Consider the following 23,499-nt stretch of genomic DNA (forward strand, 5'->3'; position numbering starts at 1 on the left):
GTGACGTAGTTTGGGCTTATTTTGGATTTCTTTTTTACACATCTCTTCCATCGTGTCACACTTCATCAGTACTTCAGCGATGCAGCCAAAACGATCAACTGAGCCAAAAAGGTGGTCTAAAGATGGCCAACTTTTAGCATGGCGCAGGTCCAATAAGGTCTTAACAGGTGCCTCAGGGGATACATCATTGGAATTTTTCTGCACATTGTTTATTCCAACAAAAATCAATATATAATTTTCAGAGAAAACTATAAAAAGCAGAAATGTTTACGACATGCTCTAATTGCTTTCCAGAGACTGATTTTAAATGCATTAGCTGAAATTAAAGGGATGGAGGCCCATCAGAGCTTATAAACCTCATCTCAGACACAATTATTGACTAACCAGGAACACTTACAGTCAGTAATATTTCTTTTTTCTTTCTTTTAACTTGTTCACTTTAAGAAGTTTGTCAGATTAAAGTTGATATTGATAAATACACAAGTAGTTAACAGAAATAAACTAACCAAATCTACTAATTGTAAACTGTAATGATTCAAGGTTATATTTTTCTATTCAACTTTTTAAATTTCTGTTTTCTCGTTTCACTCAAGAGTTAAATTCCAGGTAGTTGTAATTCCAAGTATGGGCAAAAAAAATGTTTTCAAGATTACAAATCAGCACCAAATCCAAACAAATGAGATGATGGTGTGGCACAGTGGATGTGATGTCTGCTGGTTGGAAAAATGACAAAAACTACCAGAAAAGAAAAAAAACAAAAACTTGAGCATGAATTTGTAGTGTTAAATTTTCTTTTTATATATTTTTTATATTTATATTTATATTTTTCATCTAAATTTTTTAACAGTGTTCTGTCGTAATAAATGGGAACTCATTTTAGTGGCTAAAACTCCAGACACTTTATTGGATTTGTTTGGGCCCAGGCAAAGGTTGTTGTTTTTAAAAACTGAAAAATGTTTTAAGCTTCTAACATAAATTTATATAAATAACCAACCTGTTCTTCTGGAAAATATATTCTAATGAAACCTTTTAATGTTCTATTCTTTAACTAATACTACAAATTTAAACTATAAAGAGCAAAGATATGAACAAACTAGATTATGACCAAAGTGGTGTGCTCATGCTGTGTGTGGATTAGAGCATGCGTGTGTGCGTGTCAGAGGTCAGCTGCATGTGTGGGCAGCCACAGAGTCATCTGTTAGAGCAGGCTGGTGACAGCTGGATCAGTGGCAGGGGAGTGTTCTGGTTCTGCACCGGTAGTCACGGTTTCAGCTTAACCAGGGTCTTACACTGATCCCTGCTCTGCATACAGATTCACATGAGGCTGAGAGCAGAGCTCACCACAGAGTGTCAGGGACATTTCCAGTAGCCTTCATGTCACCTGCCATGATAGGTTTACCATCAGGTCTGGTTAGGTCACAGGGTCAAAGGAGGAACATTTATATCAGAATCACGTTGAGACCCTTAAGCCTCGGATAAACTCCCACACAATCGCTACGACAAAATGGATTACATTTGCAACAGCACTGTAATCTTCAGCAGCACAAAGATTACTACCTTCCTGCACACCTGCACATCCAATCTGTCCAGTTTCACCACCTGCACAGGAGCTCTCCTCTGACAAAAATCCTGTCCAGGTCTAAAAACCACGACATTGATAAATAATCATTCAAAAACTGATTGCCTGACTTCATTGCAGAAGTGTACAACAGCAGAATAAAATGTAAATGTGGGGCCGGCTGCATTAGTGGATACAAAGCAGGACAAGGTGGACACAATGTGGGCAGAGACAACAAAATAATATCCAAAAACAAGAATGCAGTTTTGCAAGCTGTGCACACAGACCATGATTTCTAAAAACTGGCTGTTCAAAATGTGGCCGCACGGCTTACTGGTTGTTTGGCTGCTAACACCCAGAATACTGTGAGGCCACAACAAAAAAAATCTTGCAATTATTTTTGGTAATTTTGAGTCACCAGCTAGTTTCCAACTACTCTCAGCCCAGTGAGATACTACCAAACAATGATCTTGTCTGCACAAATACAGCTCCTGAGCCTTTTTATTATGTTAATGTAAACAACAACTGTGTGACAGATGAAGGTTATGTTACACATGTTGAGGGAGCTGTGTGTTGGTACTGGATGGGATTTAAAAGATGAAATTTAAATAAAACAACTCCATAGCTTTCCATCTGCTGTGGCATTTAAAACCTGCCACTCCGGTACTACATACTCAGGAAATACAGCTGTTCAATTCAGCTCCACTTCTTTCCTGAATATTTAAACCCCTTAATGCATAGAGATACCATCCAAAGCCTGACCAGCCTTTGATTGATTCAACCTGCAGGATGTGTAAATTTATGAGACATTTTAAGACCATCGTCACCTTCCTCTCCTCCCCTACACCCTCCACTAAGACCTTCATATGAGCCATCTGTACAGATCACCTTGAATTTATTGAGATTTCACTCGGATAATAGATCAATCATAAGTCATGTATAGTTCATGTCGTGGTGGACATGTCCTAAATATGTCTGTAGTGCCAATGGCAGGAATGAAGGCGAAGCATCAGAGAAACTAATATCTCTGAGTGAGTCTGCTTGATGTGCCTCTGTCTCCAGGGTCAGTAGGGACAGATAAATCACTGCAGTTTTGGACTGCAAAGCCTCCGCTGTGGTTTCCCGTTTGGAGCCGCTCGCCAGGCGATGCTGTTAGACATGGACTCGGTCTTAAGCCGTTTCATGTGGCAGGCCACCATTTATCAGGAGGCCATCCTACAGAGAACTGCTCCATAAAGATCAGGGCTGTAAATCAACAGACAGGTTACAGGATGGCCACAAGCGGGAATCTGCCATGCTGTCGAAGAATCAACAGCTGAAGGAATCTGAAGTCCTGAAGCCTGACCTTGAGCTCAATAACAGACACTTGGGTCTGATGTGGGTTAGCTAATGTGTCGGTGTGTTGGGTCAGCAGCAAACACAGCTTTTCCCCTTTAAAAGTCTTAATAAGAACCCTGCCTTATTTTTCTTTCTTATTATAAAAGGTTTGTGGGACAGTGTCTATAATATTAATCTGAACCAGCTGCTCCGCTTGTTTTCAGGTTATTTTGACAACTGTTTGGCATCTTTTACCACCATTTCTGACATTTACAGTCCTTGTAGACTTTTAGTGTGCCTGCCTAAAGAAATATGGTTTGACTTTAGTGCATTACACCTTCTTAAGAACATTTTTAAAATATAAAATATAAAGTTAACACTTAAGACTGCATATTGCTGAAAATAAATAAGATTAAGATAAGACTAATTAAAATATGAGCACTGAAAAAATACAGTCAAAGCCCTTTATCCAGCTGCTATAATTATTCAGTCACTGAGTTCAACAGGTGATTTATGGAGATTGTTGTAAAGAAGAATGGAAAACTGCATCTCTCTCTCTGCTGCTCCACAAATATTAAAGTCAGCTTCTTCTTTATTTGTTCACCAAGAGATTGCCTATACAAGTCCTAAAATTACATTTCTCACTTATTTGATGGTCCAAGAACACAAGTGTCATTTAACGACTAAAATACTCCAAATTATACAGAGTAAAATTGTCTGGGACACAAGCTGTGGTTGGAGAATTTCTGATTAAACAAGATTAAAAAAATATAAGAACTGCATTAATGTCTAACTAAAGAAAATGGCTTTTTGACTCGTTTCTATGTTTATTCCCTGTCAGGTTGTACTTGGGTTGATCTGCACTTTTAGATTAATTTTATCAGCTTTTTAATATTCCATTGATCTGAATCTGATGGAAAATCAATCAGTATTTTGGGAGGTAAACAGTCTGAGGCTAAGTGGAAAGTGTGCAGTTGAATCATCTGTCTTTTGGCCTTCTGCACTACAGAAACTGCTGTGGTGTTGTTAAAATACCTTCAGTATGAGCCAAAGTAAAGCTGTGCTGGACTTTATGAAAGTTGTATATATTTGTTTTTAATCCAACAGAGCTAGGAGTATTTCTGCTGCCTTGCTGCAGCTCTGTAGTTATAAGCTGTTTCAGAGGATCAGTTCAGAGCAGCTAAACATTTCACAGTGAAATTACAAACTGAAGCTAAATCTGACGTAGTTTCAAAAAGATTTTGGTCAGAACAAATGCCCAAAGATCAGACAAGGATAACGGAGATGACAGAGATGCAGCCTTTTTATGATGATAATGATAATCTGGCCTAAGTCCAGCGGAAATAATCTGATTCGGCATTTGCAAAGTGATCAGTCAGTATGTGCAGGGAGGAGTTAAGAGGGTCATGCTGGGTTAGAAATACTGCATATTATGTATTTATATATTGTTTAGCTTACTGAACAAAAGTCAGGAGATACTGGAGATGAAGCAAACTTCTGGGTGTTTTATGGCTTCAGGTTTTACAAAAAAACCTCAAACCTTGCAGGGTTGTTTTTTTTATTTGTTTGAGTTAAATAATAATATGAATTTTAGTTAAATGCATACGGATTTAGAAAGCTTAGGCCTTTAAAATAATAAATCATAAATTATCTGGTGAGAAAGAAAACAACACCCTTTGCAATAAATTAGGGTCTCAATTAAGTTGTGTTTTCTAGACAGTCAATTTTGTATTAAACAGCACAAAATTCATCTGATTAATGAAATATGATGTAAATATTTGAGTTTTGTTTAATAAAGTACAAAAGATTTAATTAAAATCTGAACTGCTTTTCTTTTTATAGTCAAAAATGGATGAGAAAATATCATGGTTTGATTTTTGTTTCCATGTTTATAATAATAAAACAATGAAATCACTGGCAAACAAGCTAAGATTTGAACCATTTTGTATCTCTTTGACACCAGAAGTTGTCAGCAAGACAGAAGTGATTCCACTAAGACAGATTCTTCTATTGCTTTGAGAAAATGATGCAGTTGCTCCTTGTCTATTAATCATAACCAACGTACGTCTCTGAACAGAGCCTAAACAAGTCAATTCTGCTCCAACAAGAACAAGTTTTATTTTTTCAGTGGATCTTTGTTGCACTCTTGCCATGCTGATGACTTCCAGTGTCAACCTGAGAAAAACAAGTCATTAGTTTCTGTTTACCAATAATGTAACTAATTTAAATTTGCAAAAAATGTCCAAAAAAAAAAAGATGAAACCAGTTTGTGTTGTAATAATTAACGCAAAACCCAGGTTTGAAAACTGCGCATACTCCTTTACATTACACATTCAAACTTCAATCTTATTCTATAACAATAATATCTGTTAAAGAATAATATTAACACCTGCTATGAATAGACTTTAAAACAATGGAAACTTTAAAAATACGTCAACCTTAAACTTTGTTTTTTTCCCTGCAACTAATAAACAGTAATATTTAGTCAACCAAAACGAGAACTAAATTAAAGTGATAGATTACATACTGTAATTTCTAAATCTAATTTATATGTTCTTTAATGACTATAAAAAGCTAAAGTGCCGTCCAGTTTACCTCGTTTTGTTGGGTAACACCACGAGAGGAGAGAGCAGAAGTAGAACTGACTGTTATTGTGGAGAGTGTGAGATCCAGAGATTACAATCTCTTCCTCCAGTATAAATCTAACACCGCCCTTTTCCCTCTGTGTGTGTGTGTGTGTGTGTGTGTGTGTGTGAGATACAAACACACGTTCAGCTCTTCAACACTGAAGGAAAGTTTGTAAGCTGCTGCGTCCCCTGCTGAGGCCTGATAAGACCAATCTGTTGGAAGGCTCATTTCTAACAAAAACAAATGAATATGTGACACCTTTGTTCTGTAACATTACAAACCTTTCTGTTGGAGCTGTTATTTATTGTTAAATCACTTTCTTCTGCAAAGCAGTAACAATGAAATATGTAGGTTGTGTTGTATCTTTAATCTAAGAATAGAAAGTTAGAAGTCTAAACAAATGCTTTGAAATGCCTCAAATTTACCTGCAGCACTTGGAAAAGATGGACGTGCAGTAATACTATAAACAGAGACATAATTTGAGGAAACAATGAGAAGTATAAAAATGGAAACGACCACATTGTTGATGAGCAGTCTGTGGCATATTAACAGTCAAAGAAATATCAGGATATGAACCTTTTCAGTTTCAGAGGTATTTCACTTGGTTGGTGGATTTATTGTTGATTATCATTTGTTTTAGGTTTTTCCCATCAAAAATAAACTAACATATTACTGATGTAAAGCGCTGGGATAAAGGCCACTGTGCTTGTTCTGCCTAAGAATAAAAAAGCAGTGTGACTAATGGTGGACTTATCTTTAGGCAATGTAAGCGACAGCCTTGGGCCTCAAGATACTAGTGGCCTCAGAAAATACCTAACACATTCAGTCATTAGATAAATATATTTAAACTGCTTTTTAAAAAACATACAGTCCAAAGTAACTTCTGCATCCCTCTCCCATTAAACATTGGACTGCTCCAGAGTCTTGCTTGTGTGCTACATAGATGTACAGCAATGCTGAAGAGAGTAGAAAAGAGGAGGAAAGTGAAAACTTTCTGGTAAAAACAAAACATTAATGAGCTAAAGAAAATGCTACTTTCAGGAGCATCAACCTGCAACAGGTAGCTTCTCTCAAGGTAATTTGATTTGAACTGAGAAAGCTCCTCAGCTGAAAGGATAAAAAAAGGGATGTTACCTTTAATTTGAACTTGCTATGATTTGTCAGGAACTTGAGTCTACAAGGCATCAATAGAAATAGAAAAAATATCTAAGAGTCAAGGTGGTAGCAGTTTGATTTACTGAAAAACTACATTAGTTCCATTTCTCCATATAAAAAGGTCATGGCTTCACAAAGAGCCTGACTGTAGGGAATTCAGTTTCTGTAGATTGTTTGGACAATCAGCGGTTTATTGATAACGAGACAGTGGATGAGTTTGTTCGTTCTGTGTAAATACTGCAGGTTGCAGATGAGTCGGATCTTGTGGAGGTGGGGGTGGGGGTGGGGAGCAGGACAGGTGCAGCCAATGCAACAACTGCAGCAGAGGCTTCGTGCCCAGAATATAAAAGCAGACATTAAACACTGCACAGATGAGGCCACACCTCAGGGGCTGTAACGTCACAATAATGAGCTGCAGAGATCACACGGAGAACCCGATGAGCAGCAACCAAACAACTGATGGTGGTTTTTTTTGTTTGCAGCAGCAATTGACAGAAAATGAGTTAAGAAGATTAATTAGGCTAAAACATGTGCATTGTGTTGTGGGGAAGCTCAGCTGGTTCAATAGTAATCAACACATGCAGCAAAACATGTTCGAACAATAAAAAAAAACTTGATAAGGAGCCAGACAACAAGAAAAGTTACATTTTCTAAACAAAACTGTCCCAAAATCAAAAAAACAGAGATGAAAAATAATACAAACAGGAAATGTGTGAGATTAGAATATCCACAGTATTCATTATCTGATTTATATATATATATTATAGTGTGCTCACATTCTTATCACTGAGGCTTGTGTCAGTGTGTGCAGACAATTCAATTCCCCTTATCAACAATTTTCAATTCACTGGAGCAGATAACGTGCAGGAGCTGAACGTGCAGTTGTGTATTATTTACCTGTTTGAGTTATCAAACTGTCCAGCTGTTCGAGGTGAAAAATGAGTCAGACAATGTGCTGCTCAGAGTCAATCCTCATCTGGGAGTTTATTCTGGAAAGAAACTGCTTCCAACATGTGTCATCCACTAGAGGGGGTTAAGCACTTTTTTATGTTTGCTTGTTAAACACAAACTAAACAGAGAGAACAGACTGTTAGTACTTTCTGCTGCTGCTGTTTTATATTTACTTTCCGAAATTATTCTAACTTTTACAATAAACTTATTGATCTACAAATAACTTTGTTTACATCTGCCAACAAGGAGAAAGATAAAGAAACAGTATAAAGAACTTTACATTTTGTTTGAATTATGTTGTGAAAATGGAGTTATTTTCCTAAACTTTCTTTAAATACATCAAATTATTCACATATGCTTATGTTCAGTGCATCGTCAGTCCTGTTTAAAACACTTTTTACAAAGTTTATCTAACTCTGTATTTTAATCTAAATTTGTCTTTTTAAAAAAATGTGAAAATTTTATTCAAGTATTTTTGTCATTACTTGGAAGTAGTGAATGAAAAGAAGTGATTTTTCCACAGATTAACAGCACAGTTTATTCAACTTATTTGGAATTGTTTTAAAAAGTGCAAATTAGATTTCTGTAAGTTTAAACGGCTGTTTGCTCTGTTTAGTGTTTTGAGTAAGATTCAATAAAAAAAGTAAATATAAAAGTTGATAAGGTAATAACAATATGCTTAGTCACAGTTTGGTATGAGGGTCATGGTTTATATACAGGTTTGGTACAACAAGAATGAAAAACAAATGTCAAATTCTATGGTTTATTTTTTTTTATTTAAAAAAAAAACATAATAATTCTCCCAGAAACAAAAAACAAACCATCTCTGTTAGTGGGTGGGCTCTGCGTTAGAAATCATGTTCAGCAACTTATTATCTGTCACTATAATATATATATATATATATATATATAAGTTCACTATAAAATAAATAAGTCAGTTTTACTTTTTCATCCAATCTGAATTATAAATGGTATCCTGCAGACCATCTGTCAAACATGAGGTTTGACTCCCAAAAAAAGTATTTCTATAAAAACAAAACAATAACCAAGGAGTTTTAGCTTTAAATAATTTGACCAAGTCTTAATGCAAAATAAAGTATTTCATTTTGAATTCAGTCACAATAAACGGCCTGCCACAGTACTTCTCAAAGTGTCGATTATATGACACAACTGTTTGGCATACAGGCTCCTCTCAACAGGCAGGTGATGAAGCTTCTCTGTGTTATTCTGAACCACTCATGGTCTGTTTCATGTAAATAATAACTGTCTCTTTTTTTTTCCTTTCAGGCTGTTGATAAAACGTAGTTAAACAACACATGTGTCCGCTTCTAGATAAGAGTGGTGATCACCTGTGACTGACAGATTCATGTCTGTATCAAACCATCCCAGCACAAATACACACACTGTCACACCCTCAGTGATCCGTCTCATTCTACCTAGTTAGGAAGCATGATTCAAAATGATCTATTACGAGTTCTTAACCTTTTTTCTTTTTTTTCAGAGAGCAGCTCCAGCAGTTTTATTTGTTGATTTGTGCAAAAATCCATAGTTGTGTGTGATAAATGACATTAGGCCAAGGTTTTTGTGGAACAGAGTGAATTGATAATATATTGTGTTTATATGTGTGCCTTAGAAGTTAACAACACAATTCTTTTTCTTTGCCTGCAGAAGTTTTTCCTTCACACTTACAGAAATTGTTAATTTGTTCATAAATCACACAAAATAAACAACATACTGAGCTGAGTGTTTAAAAGAAAAATATACTGAATGTTTTATTGCATCATATATGTATGCAGAAAAGTAATTTCAAAACAGTAGATACGTCAAAAATGGACTGCAAATGATGTACAGAAAGTGATAAAATACTTTATGTAACGACATTCAGGTCATTAGATAAATGAATAAATATATAATAATGATGCATTTTCCAAACAGGCTTAGTTAGAGTAGCAGCAGGTCATCACATCAGTAGTAAAGGAGAGTTTAAGGACCGATTGGTTTCACTGCCTGCGTCAGCAGCTTCAGTGACTCATACAGACTCCTGTTAGTGACAGCGACGTGACGACAGCATCAACCTGCCTCCAACTACGACAAACTGGCTTTACAGCCAAACAGGCAGCATGCTACGGAAACCCAGAGGGCTGTAGCTTCGTTCTCGTACCGTGTAAAATCTTTAAAACCAACTGATGTCATCACTAACATTTGATTTATTCCAGAGCTGACCCAACAAACCTACAAAGCATCTATAATTCAGCTGCAGCAGGAGCTTTGTAGATTCAGCTGCCTAAAAATCTAAAATGGGTCTAGAAAACCATGAAGGAATGCATATCACCCGCCACCTATCATGCCAAAGTTTTAACCTAAGATAAACTTCTGTTTAGAAAAGAAATAAAGATTGTACCCTTTTGAGGACATTTAAGGTTTTTTAAAAAAAAACAATAGGACATTAAGGTGCACTAATGCTTGTACAGAACTGTTCTTTTTCTCTTTTTACATAAGGAAAGTAAATAAAATGTCAACAAAACATAAATATACATCTATATATATAATATGGATCAGTGGTTCTTAAATTTGGGGTCGGGACCTGAACACAAAGTTGGGACCTCAGATAATCTCCAGAAATTATTGGGATCTTTTTATCATATTTGTTACAAGAAATAAAAACAATCATGTTAATTTAATTAAAATGGTACTGTAGTTTTAAGCCTGTCTTTGTTGTTATTATGCTAATGTTTACCAAGGTTAACAGCAAATGTTTTAATATTTAAAAATGGCAGAAAACTGTTACAGGGCTTTGCCACTATTGGTTTTTGAAAAGTTAAAATGGTTGGCAGCCACTTCTATGCATACAAATCTAATCAAGAACTTTCATTTTAGGGTATTTTATTTTTGTTGCAGCAGAACCGTGTCACTGAAAGGAATGCATAAGACGTCATTTCTTGGTGGAGACTAACAACGGAAAGATTTATAAACATCTTCATGGAGAATCACATGAAGGAGACAGCTAGAACAAGCTCTCAAGCACATCTGATGTCTCTTCTTTGGATTTCAGAATGTGACGTGACTGTAAAAACATTCTCTTAGGGATTCTGCAGAAGAACCAGTCTTCTCCTTTAGTCTACCTGTCTGTCAGTAAGTAATGTTTTCCAGAGGGAGCTCAGCCCAAACATGAAACAGAGCCACAGTTACAATTCCCCTTGTGCAGCATTGCTTGATAAGTTTATGCACAACAATCAAGCTGCAAGCCATGACGCCTGGTAGGGATTATCAAGGGATTACAATATATTCACCCCTCTGGGATTCCATCACATGGTGGATCAGATCCCTGTGACAAGGGAACCAGTGTGCAGCTCTCCCTCAGAGCCACAAACATGACTGTGACAGATTTGACAAAGAGCCTAACTGCGTCTGACAGCTCAGCACAAACTGTCTGCCTATAAATCGTGAGGTAAACTGAAACTAACGCTACTCAGAAGTTTTTCCTCTCTTTCTGGAGGATGGGCAAAACAAAAACTTTGCGAGTTAAGGTGACGAGGTGGTGGCCACAATTCAGTCAAAACAGAGGTGGTTTGTTTTAAAATATTTCAGTTTCTTTGTGATAATGATATTTCATTGAAATAAATAAATAAATAAAATAAAACTGCCTGTCAGATCATGTGTGAGTACCGTGAACTGCTGGCAAAACTAAGTAACACCATCAAAAGTAACGTCACGAGAGAAAAATTCAAAATCCTCTTGTTCTTCATTTGTTGTATTAAATACTGGCCACCATCTGTTCTGTTGGCCTGCAGAGTAAAACACCAGCAGGGTGCCAGCTGCCGAACTGAGAAGCAACAGCCCGGCCACGGTCCCATATTGTTTGTAGAAACACTTTCAAAATATCAATCTGGGCTTCATTAATGGGGGCTTTAGTTAAGGAAGGCAAACCTGCTCACTGGGCAAAACTTAGGCCAAAATGTCATTAATCAATAACGCAAAACAACTATTTGAGCCTAATTGGTTAAATAGAAAGCAACTGGACTACTTTCGCTTCTTAAAGATGTTTTACCTCTCATTCAAGTTCTCAGTTCTTCCAGAATTTCTTCATGAAACAAGAGATGGAATCCAGTTGTCTTCTACTTAACTTTTTAGGATTGCCATGTCCTGATTGGTTTAAAATCTGCCCCAACACAACAGCCAGCTGAGCATTTTAAAAAGGTGTGAGGCACTCCATCTTTCTAATTTGTCAATTGTCTCTGTTGACCCCTCCCTCAACTCTGACCCTTCTTTTAGGCAGTAGGTGACTGAGATGGGTGTTGGTCAAGGCTGCTGGAGTGACTCCCCATGGTGGCTGCCGCCGCCGCCGCTGCTGCTGCTGCTGTTCTGCACCATCCCTCTCTGTTCAGGCCGGCCCTTTGGCTTTCCTTCGCCATCCGTGAACGTGGCAGTGGTGTTTAGTGGCCCGGCCTACCAGACGGAGATAAAGGGGCGCCTGAGCCGAGAAAACTTCATGGATCTGCCTCTGGAAGTCAACCCCATCACTGTTCTGGTCAACAACACAAACCCACGGGCTCTGCTCACCCGCATCTGCGACACACTCTCCACCAACCGTGTCCATGGTGTGGTGTTTGAGGACAGCGTTGGTTCAGAGGCCGTGGCACAGATCCTGGACTTCATTTCCACCCAGACAGCCGTTCCCATTGTGGGCATCAGTGGAGGGTCCGCTGTCGTCCTGCCATACAAGGTCAGTTAGGCTGCCGGTCGATCCAGAGCTGCTTGTTGTTTGGTAAAAGACCATTAGGTTGGTAAAAAAAAAAGTCAAACCTGTCATTTTCAAATGACTAAATATAAAATAATCTGTTAAGGAAAGAATTACTGGAAAGCAAGAAAGCAAACTGGGAACATAAATCTCTTAAAATAAATCTGCTGTAATCTGCTAACATCAGGTTTTAGTGAATCACTGACTTCTTTGCGTTTTGGAGTCACTCCTATGTTTGTGCCATATGTTGAGGCAAACGGCTTAAGAGATGCTCATGACACACAGATGTGGAGTTTGTTTGGGTTGAAGCTGGAAGGTTTAGCAGCAATGATCTATCTCGAGGGCTAAAACACCCTTCACAAAGGCCTCGGCTGCATGGGGCAGACTAATCTCAGAAAAGATTTTTCCTGCTGAAGTAGAACCTGAAGTAGTGATTATTTAATTTCTTTAGCTTTTAAAAAAAAGCACATCTTCGACTTGACTAAAAGACTACAAATTTCTCCATCCATCAAAAGTGATTTAAAACCTTCTGTTGAAGCTCCTGTATGCATGATGAATCAGAATTTAATAAGGCTTTAGAATTCATTAGGACTTGGATCATTATATATTTACAAGCAGACACACATAAGATCTCAGTAATTTCTCCAATTCATACAAGTCTGCAGACATCTCCCGTCAGCTGCATCCATTTCAGACAACATGCTGGGATCTTGCCATCAGCATGGTTTCTCCAGGGTAATAAAAGATGTCACCCAGCAGTTAATATCTCCTGCTGTTCATTTACACGCTGACAATTCTAACTTAAGGACAGATAAAGCAAATCAATCATTAGAAATAACAGAACAAACAAAGGGAATGTAAATTAAGGTGGTAAATGTGGAAATGAATCACTGCTCTTCACTGTTCATCAGACATTAAAAGATGTTGAGATGATTAATATGTCCAATTTAGTGAAAGCAATAAAACTGCCTTTCAGAACAGTAATGCATGCATTATTAATATGGACAACCCCTGTTGGAAACCAGACAATCCTGTGCCACCTGCTGAGGTACCAGGCCTCTGATTGACATCCAATTGCCCTGGGACCCATCAGCATGCGTTATAACTAAACACAGGAACAGAACTTCATAATTTGAAGCAGAAACAAAACAAGCGCCACCTAGAGGGCTGGCTGCAGAAGAATTTGATTCTGCAGCACAAACACAAGAATGAAATCTGCCAGTATTGTTGTTTTTGTTAAGTCTGACATGCTTGTGTTGAAGGTTTGGTTAGAGGTAGAGCTATGACATCACAGTAAAAAAAAAGTTGACAACCTTCATGTCTTTCTGCATACACTTGATAAAAAATGCACACTCTGCATTCACACTGGGGCAAGGCCAGTTAAATCTGCATCAACCAGATAACCATAAAGACTTGTGTAAAAGAACAAGCTCAACACGTAGCAGTGCATTTCTTAGAAACATACTTATTTCAATTTATATTATATAAGTAAGTAAATCAAAGGTTTTCACTTAGGTAAACCTTCAGTAGGGTTGAAAAATGTTTAAAGTTGTAATTAATTCAACTAGAAGTAGATTGGCAGTAGTTAGAGCTGTGACCTGTGCATGTTCTCCCCTGCATGAGTGGATTTTCTCCTCATTCTGGTTTCTTCCCCCAGACAAAAACAACAACATGATGCCAGGTTAATTGATAACTAACTTGTGTATAAATAGCTCTAAAGACTAAACCATTCATAGTGTGAATGGTTGGGTCTCTTGTTCATCTCGATCTGGCCTGTCCAGGGAAAATGTAACTCAAGCGAATTCAAATGAAGTACTTTATCTTGAAATACTCTTGAGTACAAAACTGAGCTACACTTCTACTTCACAACATTTCCAAGTAAAATATTGTACTCTTTACCTTACTAAATGTACCTCTCAGTTCTTATTTATAAGTCTCTTCATAATCACAGAGCCTCCTGTTGAGTGATTTATGTGGTGCTGTCAAAAGTATTTCACAGGGCATGAAGCTCATTCATTTTTCAAACTTATCACAGAAATCACAGTTTGATCTTTTAAAAGTGACAGCTTGAAACAAACCGATTTCACTTCTCGGCCCATTTCACTTGGATGATTAGTAACATCATGGCACATGTACCATTACCTGTCTTGTTGTAGTGATTTAGTGGGATATGTGTACCAAATAACTAAGACAAACGCTATTTTAGAATACAGAGTTAAAGTCATTCAAGCTGACAGCTACATGTTAGTTTCATACGGATGAGAAAGATATTATTATTGCCTGTAGGGCAAATCAGTTCCCAAAGGTCTTCAAACAGTGAATATATCAACAGCAATAACAGAGAAAAATCACTGAAGTATGTGACAAGCAGGGTAAAAAAGAACATGTACCAAGTTTACTTATTTATTAATATGTTCAACATGTTTTTGAATCTGAATGACTAAATATTTCATCCGTCCTTGCTCAATGACACATGATCCACATGATGCATAATGAAACTGACTGCTGTATCTCTGTGAGTTAGAAAAAAAATCTTTTTAGTTTTGAACAGGCAGATTTCTGATGTGTTTAAAAAACAAATCTACATTTACGGAGGGATTTTGGGTCTACAGTTGCTGGACACATGTATTGGACATTTTACTTCCATGCTATAAATGTAGTTTAATATCACGACTCAAAGTTCAAAGCTTCCTCTGAGGCATTCATTCTGCAAACGGACAGATCACATCCTGCAAGCTGAAGTGCTTTCAGAGAACAAAATGTAAGTCGGCCACGAACAAAACCGTGATTGTCTTTGCAAGAACACGAGCCTGAGGCTGTTCTCAAAACTAGAGCAGTTCCTTTTCCCCTCTGTCTACTTTTTGAACTCACTTGTCTTCACCACATCCTGCATTTTAAAACCTGCGACACAGTTTTTGAGTGACTTATCTCAACTAAAGACAGTTCAGAAGAGAAACACTTGCAGTGAGAGTTCCAGCCTTTGTTTCCAGAGTTGGGCTTTAGTTTTGTTTTGATCTGTTGTGTTTTTCTTTTTTTACTCTGTCTTTGCTTTGTGATTTGGATTCCTCTGTCTCAGTGACTGATTTATGCTTAGAACCTTGTTTAAAAAACCTTTTAAAAGGTTGGATATGAACTAGATATAAACATTTGAGTCCAGCAATATTTATTCTACATTTACTGCCCGCTACTGAAAATAAAAGGCGATAATGTTTTTGCCCATGTCTGTGTGCCATATGTGTTTATCTGTCTGTAGCATTAGCAAAGTATCTCATGAACTAGTGGATAGGTTTTAATAAAACTATCAGAAATAGCTGAATATCTACAACTGATTAACCTTTAAAGACAACTCAATTCAAGATGGCTACCAGAGCCAAGCAATCTTAAACTCAAAAAATGGCTGCATCTCTGACAATTTTACAGATATTGAGCAAAAATTGGTGTGGTAGTAGCTGTGCATGGTACATAATTTAAGCACATAATTTAATTGTGCATTTTTTTGCTTCAAACTTTTGACATTAACTGTTAATGTCATCCCTGACTTTTATAATAAATACTCAAAGTAATTATTGGTTGCACATCAACAACTGATTGGGTTTTGTTGTTTGTGCATATTGTACAGATACTAAGACGTCCACAGAAGGACAGCAAAAGCATAGGTATTTAAAAAAAAAACATTGTGAGGTAAAAATCAATCCTAAACCAGCAAATACAGGTCAAGCAGTACCACTAAAAGAAAAAATGGTTTGTTTATTCCAGCTTGATATTATTTAAGATATACTGAGGTGAAGTGGAAAACGGGGGTTAAAAAAGGCATGTTTCTTTGTTAAATGGGAAATGTTTTTGTTTTTTTAAGTCTGTACACTACATGCAGTCTGCATTTCATAGGAAAATGCAAATGACTACAAAGTTGCGTGTCTGTCTGCAGACATTGTGCAGGATTTATGTGACGTCAGCAGGACAGGGAGGCGTTGCCAGGGCACTTCCTGCTGCGTAGTGGAGGCACACATATGTTGCATCAAAAAGCCGTGGCCAGAAGTCACTCTTCATAGAGAGATGGAAAGAGGGGGGAGGGGACAGAGGCTTCAGTTGAATCATGTGATTAGGGGACCCATATGTGATGGTTTAAACACTTTTACCTGGAAATGATCAGCTTCATATTCAAGTATTTACTTTTAGCTCTCCATTTAGACGTTTTTGAGCAAAAAAGAAATGACTGAATGATGTCACTTCTTACCTTTAAAAAGATAAAGAGTTATAATAGATCATCTCTAAACATCATGTTGCAGTTTCTGGATTAAAGTGGACATCTGAGGATTAAATGACAGATTGTTAAAAGGCTTAAGAAGTAAAACAGTTTCTACTGCAGTGTTTGTTAACAGATGAGGGTTAGGGTATATTCTATCCTCAGTCTTTTGAAGATAAGCTTTATATTTACACTGGCAGTAATCTTCTTTGGGACTACAGATGATTGTTGTGAGCACTGGAGAAGCCCAGTTCCCAGCGAATATACTTCAGTATCCATAATGCAGGACAATATGCTCAACTAGCAAGGATTTAAGTTGATTTGTTATTGTCATAAAAGAGAAGCGATCATGTAACTGTCTGTATGTGTGTGTGCATGCATTTGTTTGTCTGTTAGCAAAATATCTATGCCATCAAATTTAAAACCTAAGACTGGAAACTATTTTTAAACAACAAAAATGCTGCATAAATTTCTTTGTTTTTTAAAAAAAATACATATCATACTTTGTATCCTTTTAGCATGGGTGTACAAAACGGTGTACCACAGAGTCCAAAAATAAAAAACAACATTTCAGTTACAACTTCAAGTCCTGGAACTGTTTTCTGAAGCAGTCCCTAAATTCAGCATAAAATACAAGCATTATTGGAGAACCGTCAGGAAATGAGTGCTTTTTAGAGCTGCCTTCATTCAGATATTGGAAGGAACTTTACTCACAGTAAATTTTATACCATCTGTGTCATTCGAGCCGACTGACTTCTTAAATCTGTGTTTGCTCTCAGACAATCTTTACAGGTTCAGAATTAAATAAACAGTTTTTTTGTGGAAATGACTTCTAAGCTTTACGTTATTCCCTACAAGCACTTGTGTTGGAGGGTGCTCTACACGCTGTGCACACTGAAGAGACGGTTGAGACTTCAGGCTCTTAGCTGCAGCAGAACCAGTGGTTACGCAATGTGCTAATTTGGACCATGCCATCAGTCTGTCCTCTGCTAATTGAGCCATTCAGTTTGAAGTTTTTAGGAAGCCTTAATCTGACGGTTCCATCAGTAAAACCTAAACTAAATTATGCAAACAGACATTCTCTGCAGATATTTTGACATTTTACCCTGTTTGTGAACCAACTGATGTTACAGGATTGTCAGACTGTTGCACATACAAGATTGAGGCAACAGCACCAACAAATTTGCTGTGGGACAGCGAGGCCGAGGGGAAAATGAGTAGATTCATATGATTTTCAGGAGTTTCTCCGTGACCAACCTGCATAAAATCTCTACAGCTGGTGTGAATGTATGCTGCCGACCAGCCTCAAGAACAGTCTAATCCATCTTAGTCCGCTGCAGGTTCTTAAACCGAGCAGAACCAATTCCTACAAAAGATGCTGATAACTGAATGTAAAATATATGCAAATTTTAACCAGTGACATAAAAGACCAAGAACTTTAAAGAAAAAAAATGTGAGCGTTGGGTTTTGATGTAATGAATTGAAAAATGAATAAGAGGTGATGCCAGAAAGCAGATATGTTATTAATTCTACTTTGCATTCAGTGTGGTTGTACGTTTGGACAAATTCTTATTTAATAAAGAAAATGCACCATGCATGAAATGTACAGTTATTACACAGCCTGGTAACTGCTTGGAGACAGATCTGAGTGGAGTCATGAGTAAAAGGATGGGACAGAAAAAAAGAATATGAGTGTGATATGATGGTACAGTCAGAAGCGTAGAGTTAGTGGATTTAACCATGACGTCTAAAACTCCAAGATGCTCATACATCAAAAGACTGCTTGAGATGTTTCGAAGGACAACAGGGAGACAGAATGAATAAGATCACAGGACTGTGAGCCGTCTCGGGATACATGACCCCTCCGTTTTCTGAGCTCAGAACGGAGTGGTTTCTCCCCAGAGAGGGGAAGAGTCAGGAGGGAGCCACCAGAGTTTTTACACTGACATCAAACCAAAGTCTAAACTCATTTCTACAGCAGAAAGAGTTAGGTTTGAACTTTGACCTGAATAATTACTAGCTCTATAGGCTTTAAACATGATTCTTGTCTATAAACATTTAAGCGAGAAGAATCTGTAAAAAAATGACATTTGAGTCTGTGTTCCATAATCTTTTTCATGAAACTAATGTCCCCATTGTCCACCCATGTACTTATTACAAGAAAAAAAGCACAGGTTTAAAATATAAAGACAAATTTTAAACAGCTTTTGATTTTGTTTCAGTTTAACCCGATCTCTGAGTGGTCAGAATGAGTGGCAGAGTGGATTTATGTGTTTCACTTTATTCTAACAAAACCTCCTATCAATGGCATGTGAATATATAGACAGGTTAAAAATAAATCACTAAATAACAGAAATATTTCCTGAATAATAAATAAATGCTGCTAATACAAAGAAACATTACCTTTAAAAACTTCAGTACTTATTTCTGAGGTCTTAACTGGTTTACTTTTAGTTCTTGTGACAAAGAGAATAACTAAAATAAACATTTTCTTGCAGCAGTTTCCACAAAAACTCAGTTGTTCAGAAGTTGTGTCTACAAAATGTAATGCAAAAAGAACAATGAAGTGTTCACGTTTGGCTTTTTTAATCCATTTCTGAGGCAATTTTTTGACGTTACAAGCAGCGTCTTACAGAAAATTAACACTAAATCAGATTAAAGCAAACAGGCACAGTTTCCCTATCATTAATGTCAGAGAAGCTGTTTAGTTTTAAATTATGGGTAATTTAAAACACGTGAAAGACTCCTTTACCAGAAAACTGCTTTACTGAAAATAATCAGGAGAAAATGTATCCAGTTCAAAATGTGCTTTAATCTTTTTCTCCTCTTCGTATTTCTGTTAATAATAGATTTAACAGAACGACTATAGTCGTTCATCTCTCAAGGTCAGAGCAATTTCTGAAAAGACAGATGAAACGAAGAACAAGTGCTGGCCACAGTGATAGTGTTATCCCTTTGAATTTGCAAGTATGGATGACGGCCAGCGTTTCATGGCAAAAATAAGACATCTAGGTTTAGGTGATGAATGGGTCTGAGGCTCCTGGAGAAGCAAAATAAAACAGAACCACTTAGGTCCTGTCAAAGCTGCACTACAGGCTCTACTGGTTGGGTGACTCACCTCACACTGTGTGATTTGTTGGAGTATAAATCATGTGTGTGGAGTCTCATTGGTCAGAGAGATCTCATTCCATAGTGAACACAATGAATTAAACTCCATTAATTTTGCTTGTTAATCAGAATTCAGCAAGTTAAATAAAGATAAAGCTCTGGTTCTCTGGATGATTATGATGATGAAGGTACTCTTCTTTATGCAGGGTGAGGGCTCCAACTTCCTCCAACTGGGATCCTCCATCGAGCAGCAGATCAACGGCATGTTTAAGGTGATGGAGGAGTACAACTGGGACAGTTTTGTGGTCATAACCAGCCTGTATCCAGGTTATGAAACTTATGTGGATTACATCAAGTCCTTCACTGACACCAGCTACTTCATGTGGGATCTCCAGGATGTTTTGTTGTTCGACATGTCCGCCGACAGCTTGAACGATATACGAGCGCGGAGACTGCTGCAACAGATAGACGCCCAGGTGCTGCTGGTCTACTGCTCCCATGAAGAAGCCCAGTACCTGTTTACCTTGGCAGCTGAGGCCGGACTCGTGGGACCAGGCTACATCTGGATTATCCCCAGCATGGCTGTGGGAAACCCGGACATCCCTCCACCTGACAGCTTTCCTGTGGGGGTCATCAGCATCATTACAGATCGCTGGAGGATGAGTCTGAGGAAGAGGGTGCGGGATGGAGTGGCCATTGTGGTGAAAGGTGTCCAAGGTTTTCGGAAACAAAGAGGCTTCATTCCTGAGGGTCACAGTGACTGCCATAACCCCGTCAAATTACCAGCAGCTAATGACACCCTCTTCAGGTAAGTTACAGTTTAGTCATTGTCTTGTCTCAGGCTTTAAATGTTTAGATTAGAATTATTACCCACTGCCACAACACCTGGGTGATCAAATAATTCCTCTTTCTGTGTGTGTGTGTGTGTGTGTGCGCGCAAAATATGTTATGAACCACTAAACAAATTTGAATGAAACTGGCCCCCACAGCTAATTGATCTTAGCAAACACAATAATGGAGATATCTCAGTAATTTTGACAGATATTGAGCTGAAACTTTTGTGTGGTAGTAGTTGAAAGTCATCCCAATAGGGCATAAATGATCATTGTTTTAAACTTAAGCATGCTAGATGGTGAGTAATACAAATTCCATTAAAAAACAACTTTAATTCTATATATTTTTTACACTTCAGTTTTCCCCTTTAGATTTTTAACATTTCTAAAATGGCTTCGTTAGTTTAAATGGTAGCAATGCATAAAATAGCCTGGTACTTCCCAGATATGTACTAGTACTTATGGGGTAAGAACTGTACAGTAATAAATGTTGCTATCGAATAATTTTTAATGTTGTCTTAGATAAAATTTGTCCATCCTTATTCAGTTTTAGCTCTGTTCAGATACCTTTACCCACACTTTTTTCAGGTTCCAAGTAAGAACTGAGCTTTCATATGTATTACTACAAAAAAATGCTTAATGTTAAATATTTATTGTTAACAGCCACACAGCCATATATCCTTACATCTCCTCAGCACCTTAACACTCTTGCATCTCTTGAAGGCTGAGAGGTAATTTAGTTGGGAGGAGACATGATGAGTGAGTGACAGCTGATAGGAATGCAATTTTTCCATCAGTTAAAGCACGCCCAACCTACAGATCTGATGCAATCTGTACCATGCTGAATAAAGTAAATGTTGCAGTAAAAATGTTTCATTCAGCAAAAAGCCATGGAAGAAACTGTTTCTGCAGCAGCTTTGGACTGGAAGTGTGCTGTGTGTTATTGTTTAAATCAGTCAATGGTCAATGTAGACCAGCCAAAAATCATCATTAAAAACTTAACTTGAATTATAAAACACCACTTTCTCTCCCTTTGATGTCAGAAGTAATTTTCACTTCAGAGTCAGCGGAGCCTTCAGGGATACTACCTCTCCTTTTGTAAGCCCAAAGTGTTCATAAAAAGCAGAAATGGTGAACATAATCTTAAGCTTTGATACAGTACAGACTCTTCCATTTAGACATGCTACAGCCAGCAGGCGCATGTGGAGCAACATGAGTAATTTGAAGGTCAGCCAGACAGAACAAAGCACTTTCAATTAGCTTTATCGTCAGATCTCTCCTCTCTGCAGTCAGATCAAACATGAACGGCCTCCTTTTTTGTCGGATTTGTGCTCACTTGATTAGAGATCCTTTTCAAACAGGCTTTTGATAATGAGTCAGCTCACCTGGTAATAAGATTATCGCAGGCGACCAGATTAAACAGGCTTTTCACACAGACCAGGCTGAGGGCCGTCCTCCTCCCAGCAGGCTTTCATCACCTCTGCTGGGGTGCTGCGTGATGTGAGAGCACAGCAGCACTCGTCAAATGCAACAGAGGATCCGAGTGATGAAATCATGGAATCAAAGGTGGCAGATTTTTTTTTTTTGTTACAGTCAGGCAGTAGTTCTTACACCTTAGCCCAAATGTATATAAGCCAGTGAGATGATTTTTTTTCCCCTCTTTTTTTATTGTCTCATGCAAGATGCATTGGCAGGGTTTGTGTTGAAGACACCAGATTTTAGCTGAAAATCTGTACAATTTAATAAATTAAATACAATTTTTTTGATGACTAATGTTTTTTTTTTTAGCCGTGGCACTTAATCTGCTGTAAGTGAGCCTCTAACAATTACTTTCTGAAAGTTTCATTAAAATCTGTCTGCTGGTTCATAACATATAAGGCCAACACCACAAACAAAGATATTATTTTTTAATTTTTTTATGAAAAACATTCTCCACATAATCAAACAAAAATGCCGAAATAACCAGGCTGTACTACTAGATGGTAAGAAAGTTTGCATTAACAGCACAAATTATTTAACTTGGCTAAAGATTTGCCCTCCATGTATTTATTTATTTATTTTAAACTGACAACTTCCTCTCAATTATTGACCATTTTACACTCAATCAAAGTGAGATAACAGCATCAGAATAAAGTCAGACAGAAAAAAAGGCTCCACTGTTTGGGTTTCTGGGGCAGAGTAATGATGTGAATGAACCAAACAGGCTGCTCTGTCATTGTTTTTTAGAAGATTGGGATCTACAGTTTGCTTTTACAAATCTTTACTTTGGAATATACTTTCACAAATCTCTGCTTTTCTTCCAAAAAGCTCCTTTTGTGCATGGATAAGAGATGCAAAAACAGCAGAAAGATCTCCGTATTAAAACCCATCTGGTGTAGCGTTACTGATTTGGTCCCTGAATGTGTCGGTTATTGAACACTGCTCCACTAAGTGACCTAACACATCACTGCAGGCAAAAAGAAAACCATTAATTAACTAGTTTATATAGGTCTGCATTTAAAAATATTCTACTGGAGATTGTGATTTAGATTTAAACAAAATAATTTTAATTACAAGCAGTTTTTAGCATTAAGGAGCATTTTAATTCTTGATCTTGTGATAGAAAACCTTGTAAACTGTTGCAGTTTGGGAAAAATGTAAATTACGTTTTATTTGGATCACAGAATTTTTTTTATATAAAATATTTTGCATTTACCAGTTTTAAACTGGTTTTGAATTTCAGTCTAATAACATATGCTAATTTGATAAAAAGAGTTTCTTCTGTGTTTTTTTTCGTTCCCAAATGAAATCTATTCTGCGTTAGCAGATAAATACATAAAAGGTATATTTGTATTGGTGTTTTTTTCCTGTTTAAAAGGTTGTTTTTTTTCCCCTTGCTGTTGTTGAAGGTTTCATCCATAAAGAAATCCATTACTGACTAGAACAGAATTATGATGCTGGAAACTTGTGATTTTGAAGTTTAATCCAC

General features: G+C 37.3%; 1 protein-coding gene across 1 annotated transcript in view; it reads left to right on the top strand.

Annotated features, from left to right (window-relative positions):
* The window catches only part of grin2ca (glutamate receptor, ionotropic, N-methyl D-aspartate 2Ca), a 53,790-nt gene that overhangs the window by 7,178 nt on the left and 23,113 nt on the right, over positions 1-23,499 (top strand). The window contains exons 2-3 of the mRNA XM_017419285.3: positions 11,882-12,332; positions 19,905-20,506. Of these exons, the coding sequence (XP_017274774.1) occupies positions 11,898-12,332; positions 19,905-20,506 (1,037 nt within the window). The 5' untranslated portion in view covers positions 11,882-11,897. The remainder of the gene's footprint in view (positions 1-11,881; positions 12,333-19,904; positions 20,507-23,499) is intronic.

The sequence above is a fragment of the Kryptolebias marmoratus genome, linkage group LG12 (genome assembly GCF_001649575.2).
Source record: "Kryptolebias marmoratus isolate JLee-2015 linkage group LG12, ASM164957v2, whole genome shotgun sequence".
Lineage (NCBI taxonomy): Eukaryota > Metazoa > Chordata > Actinopteri > Cyprinodontiformes > Rivulidae > Kryptolebias > Kryptolebias marmoratus.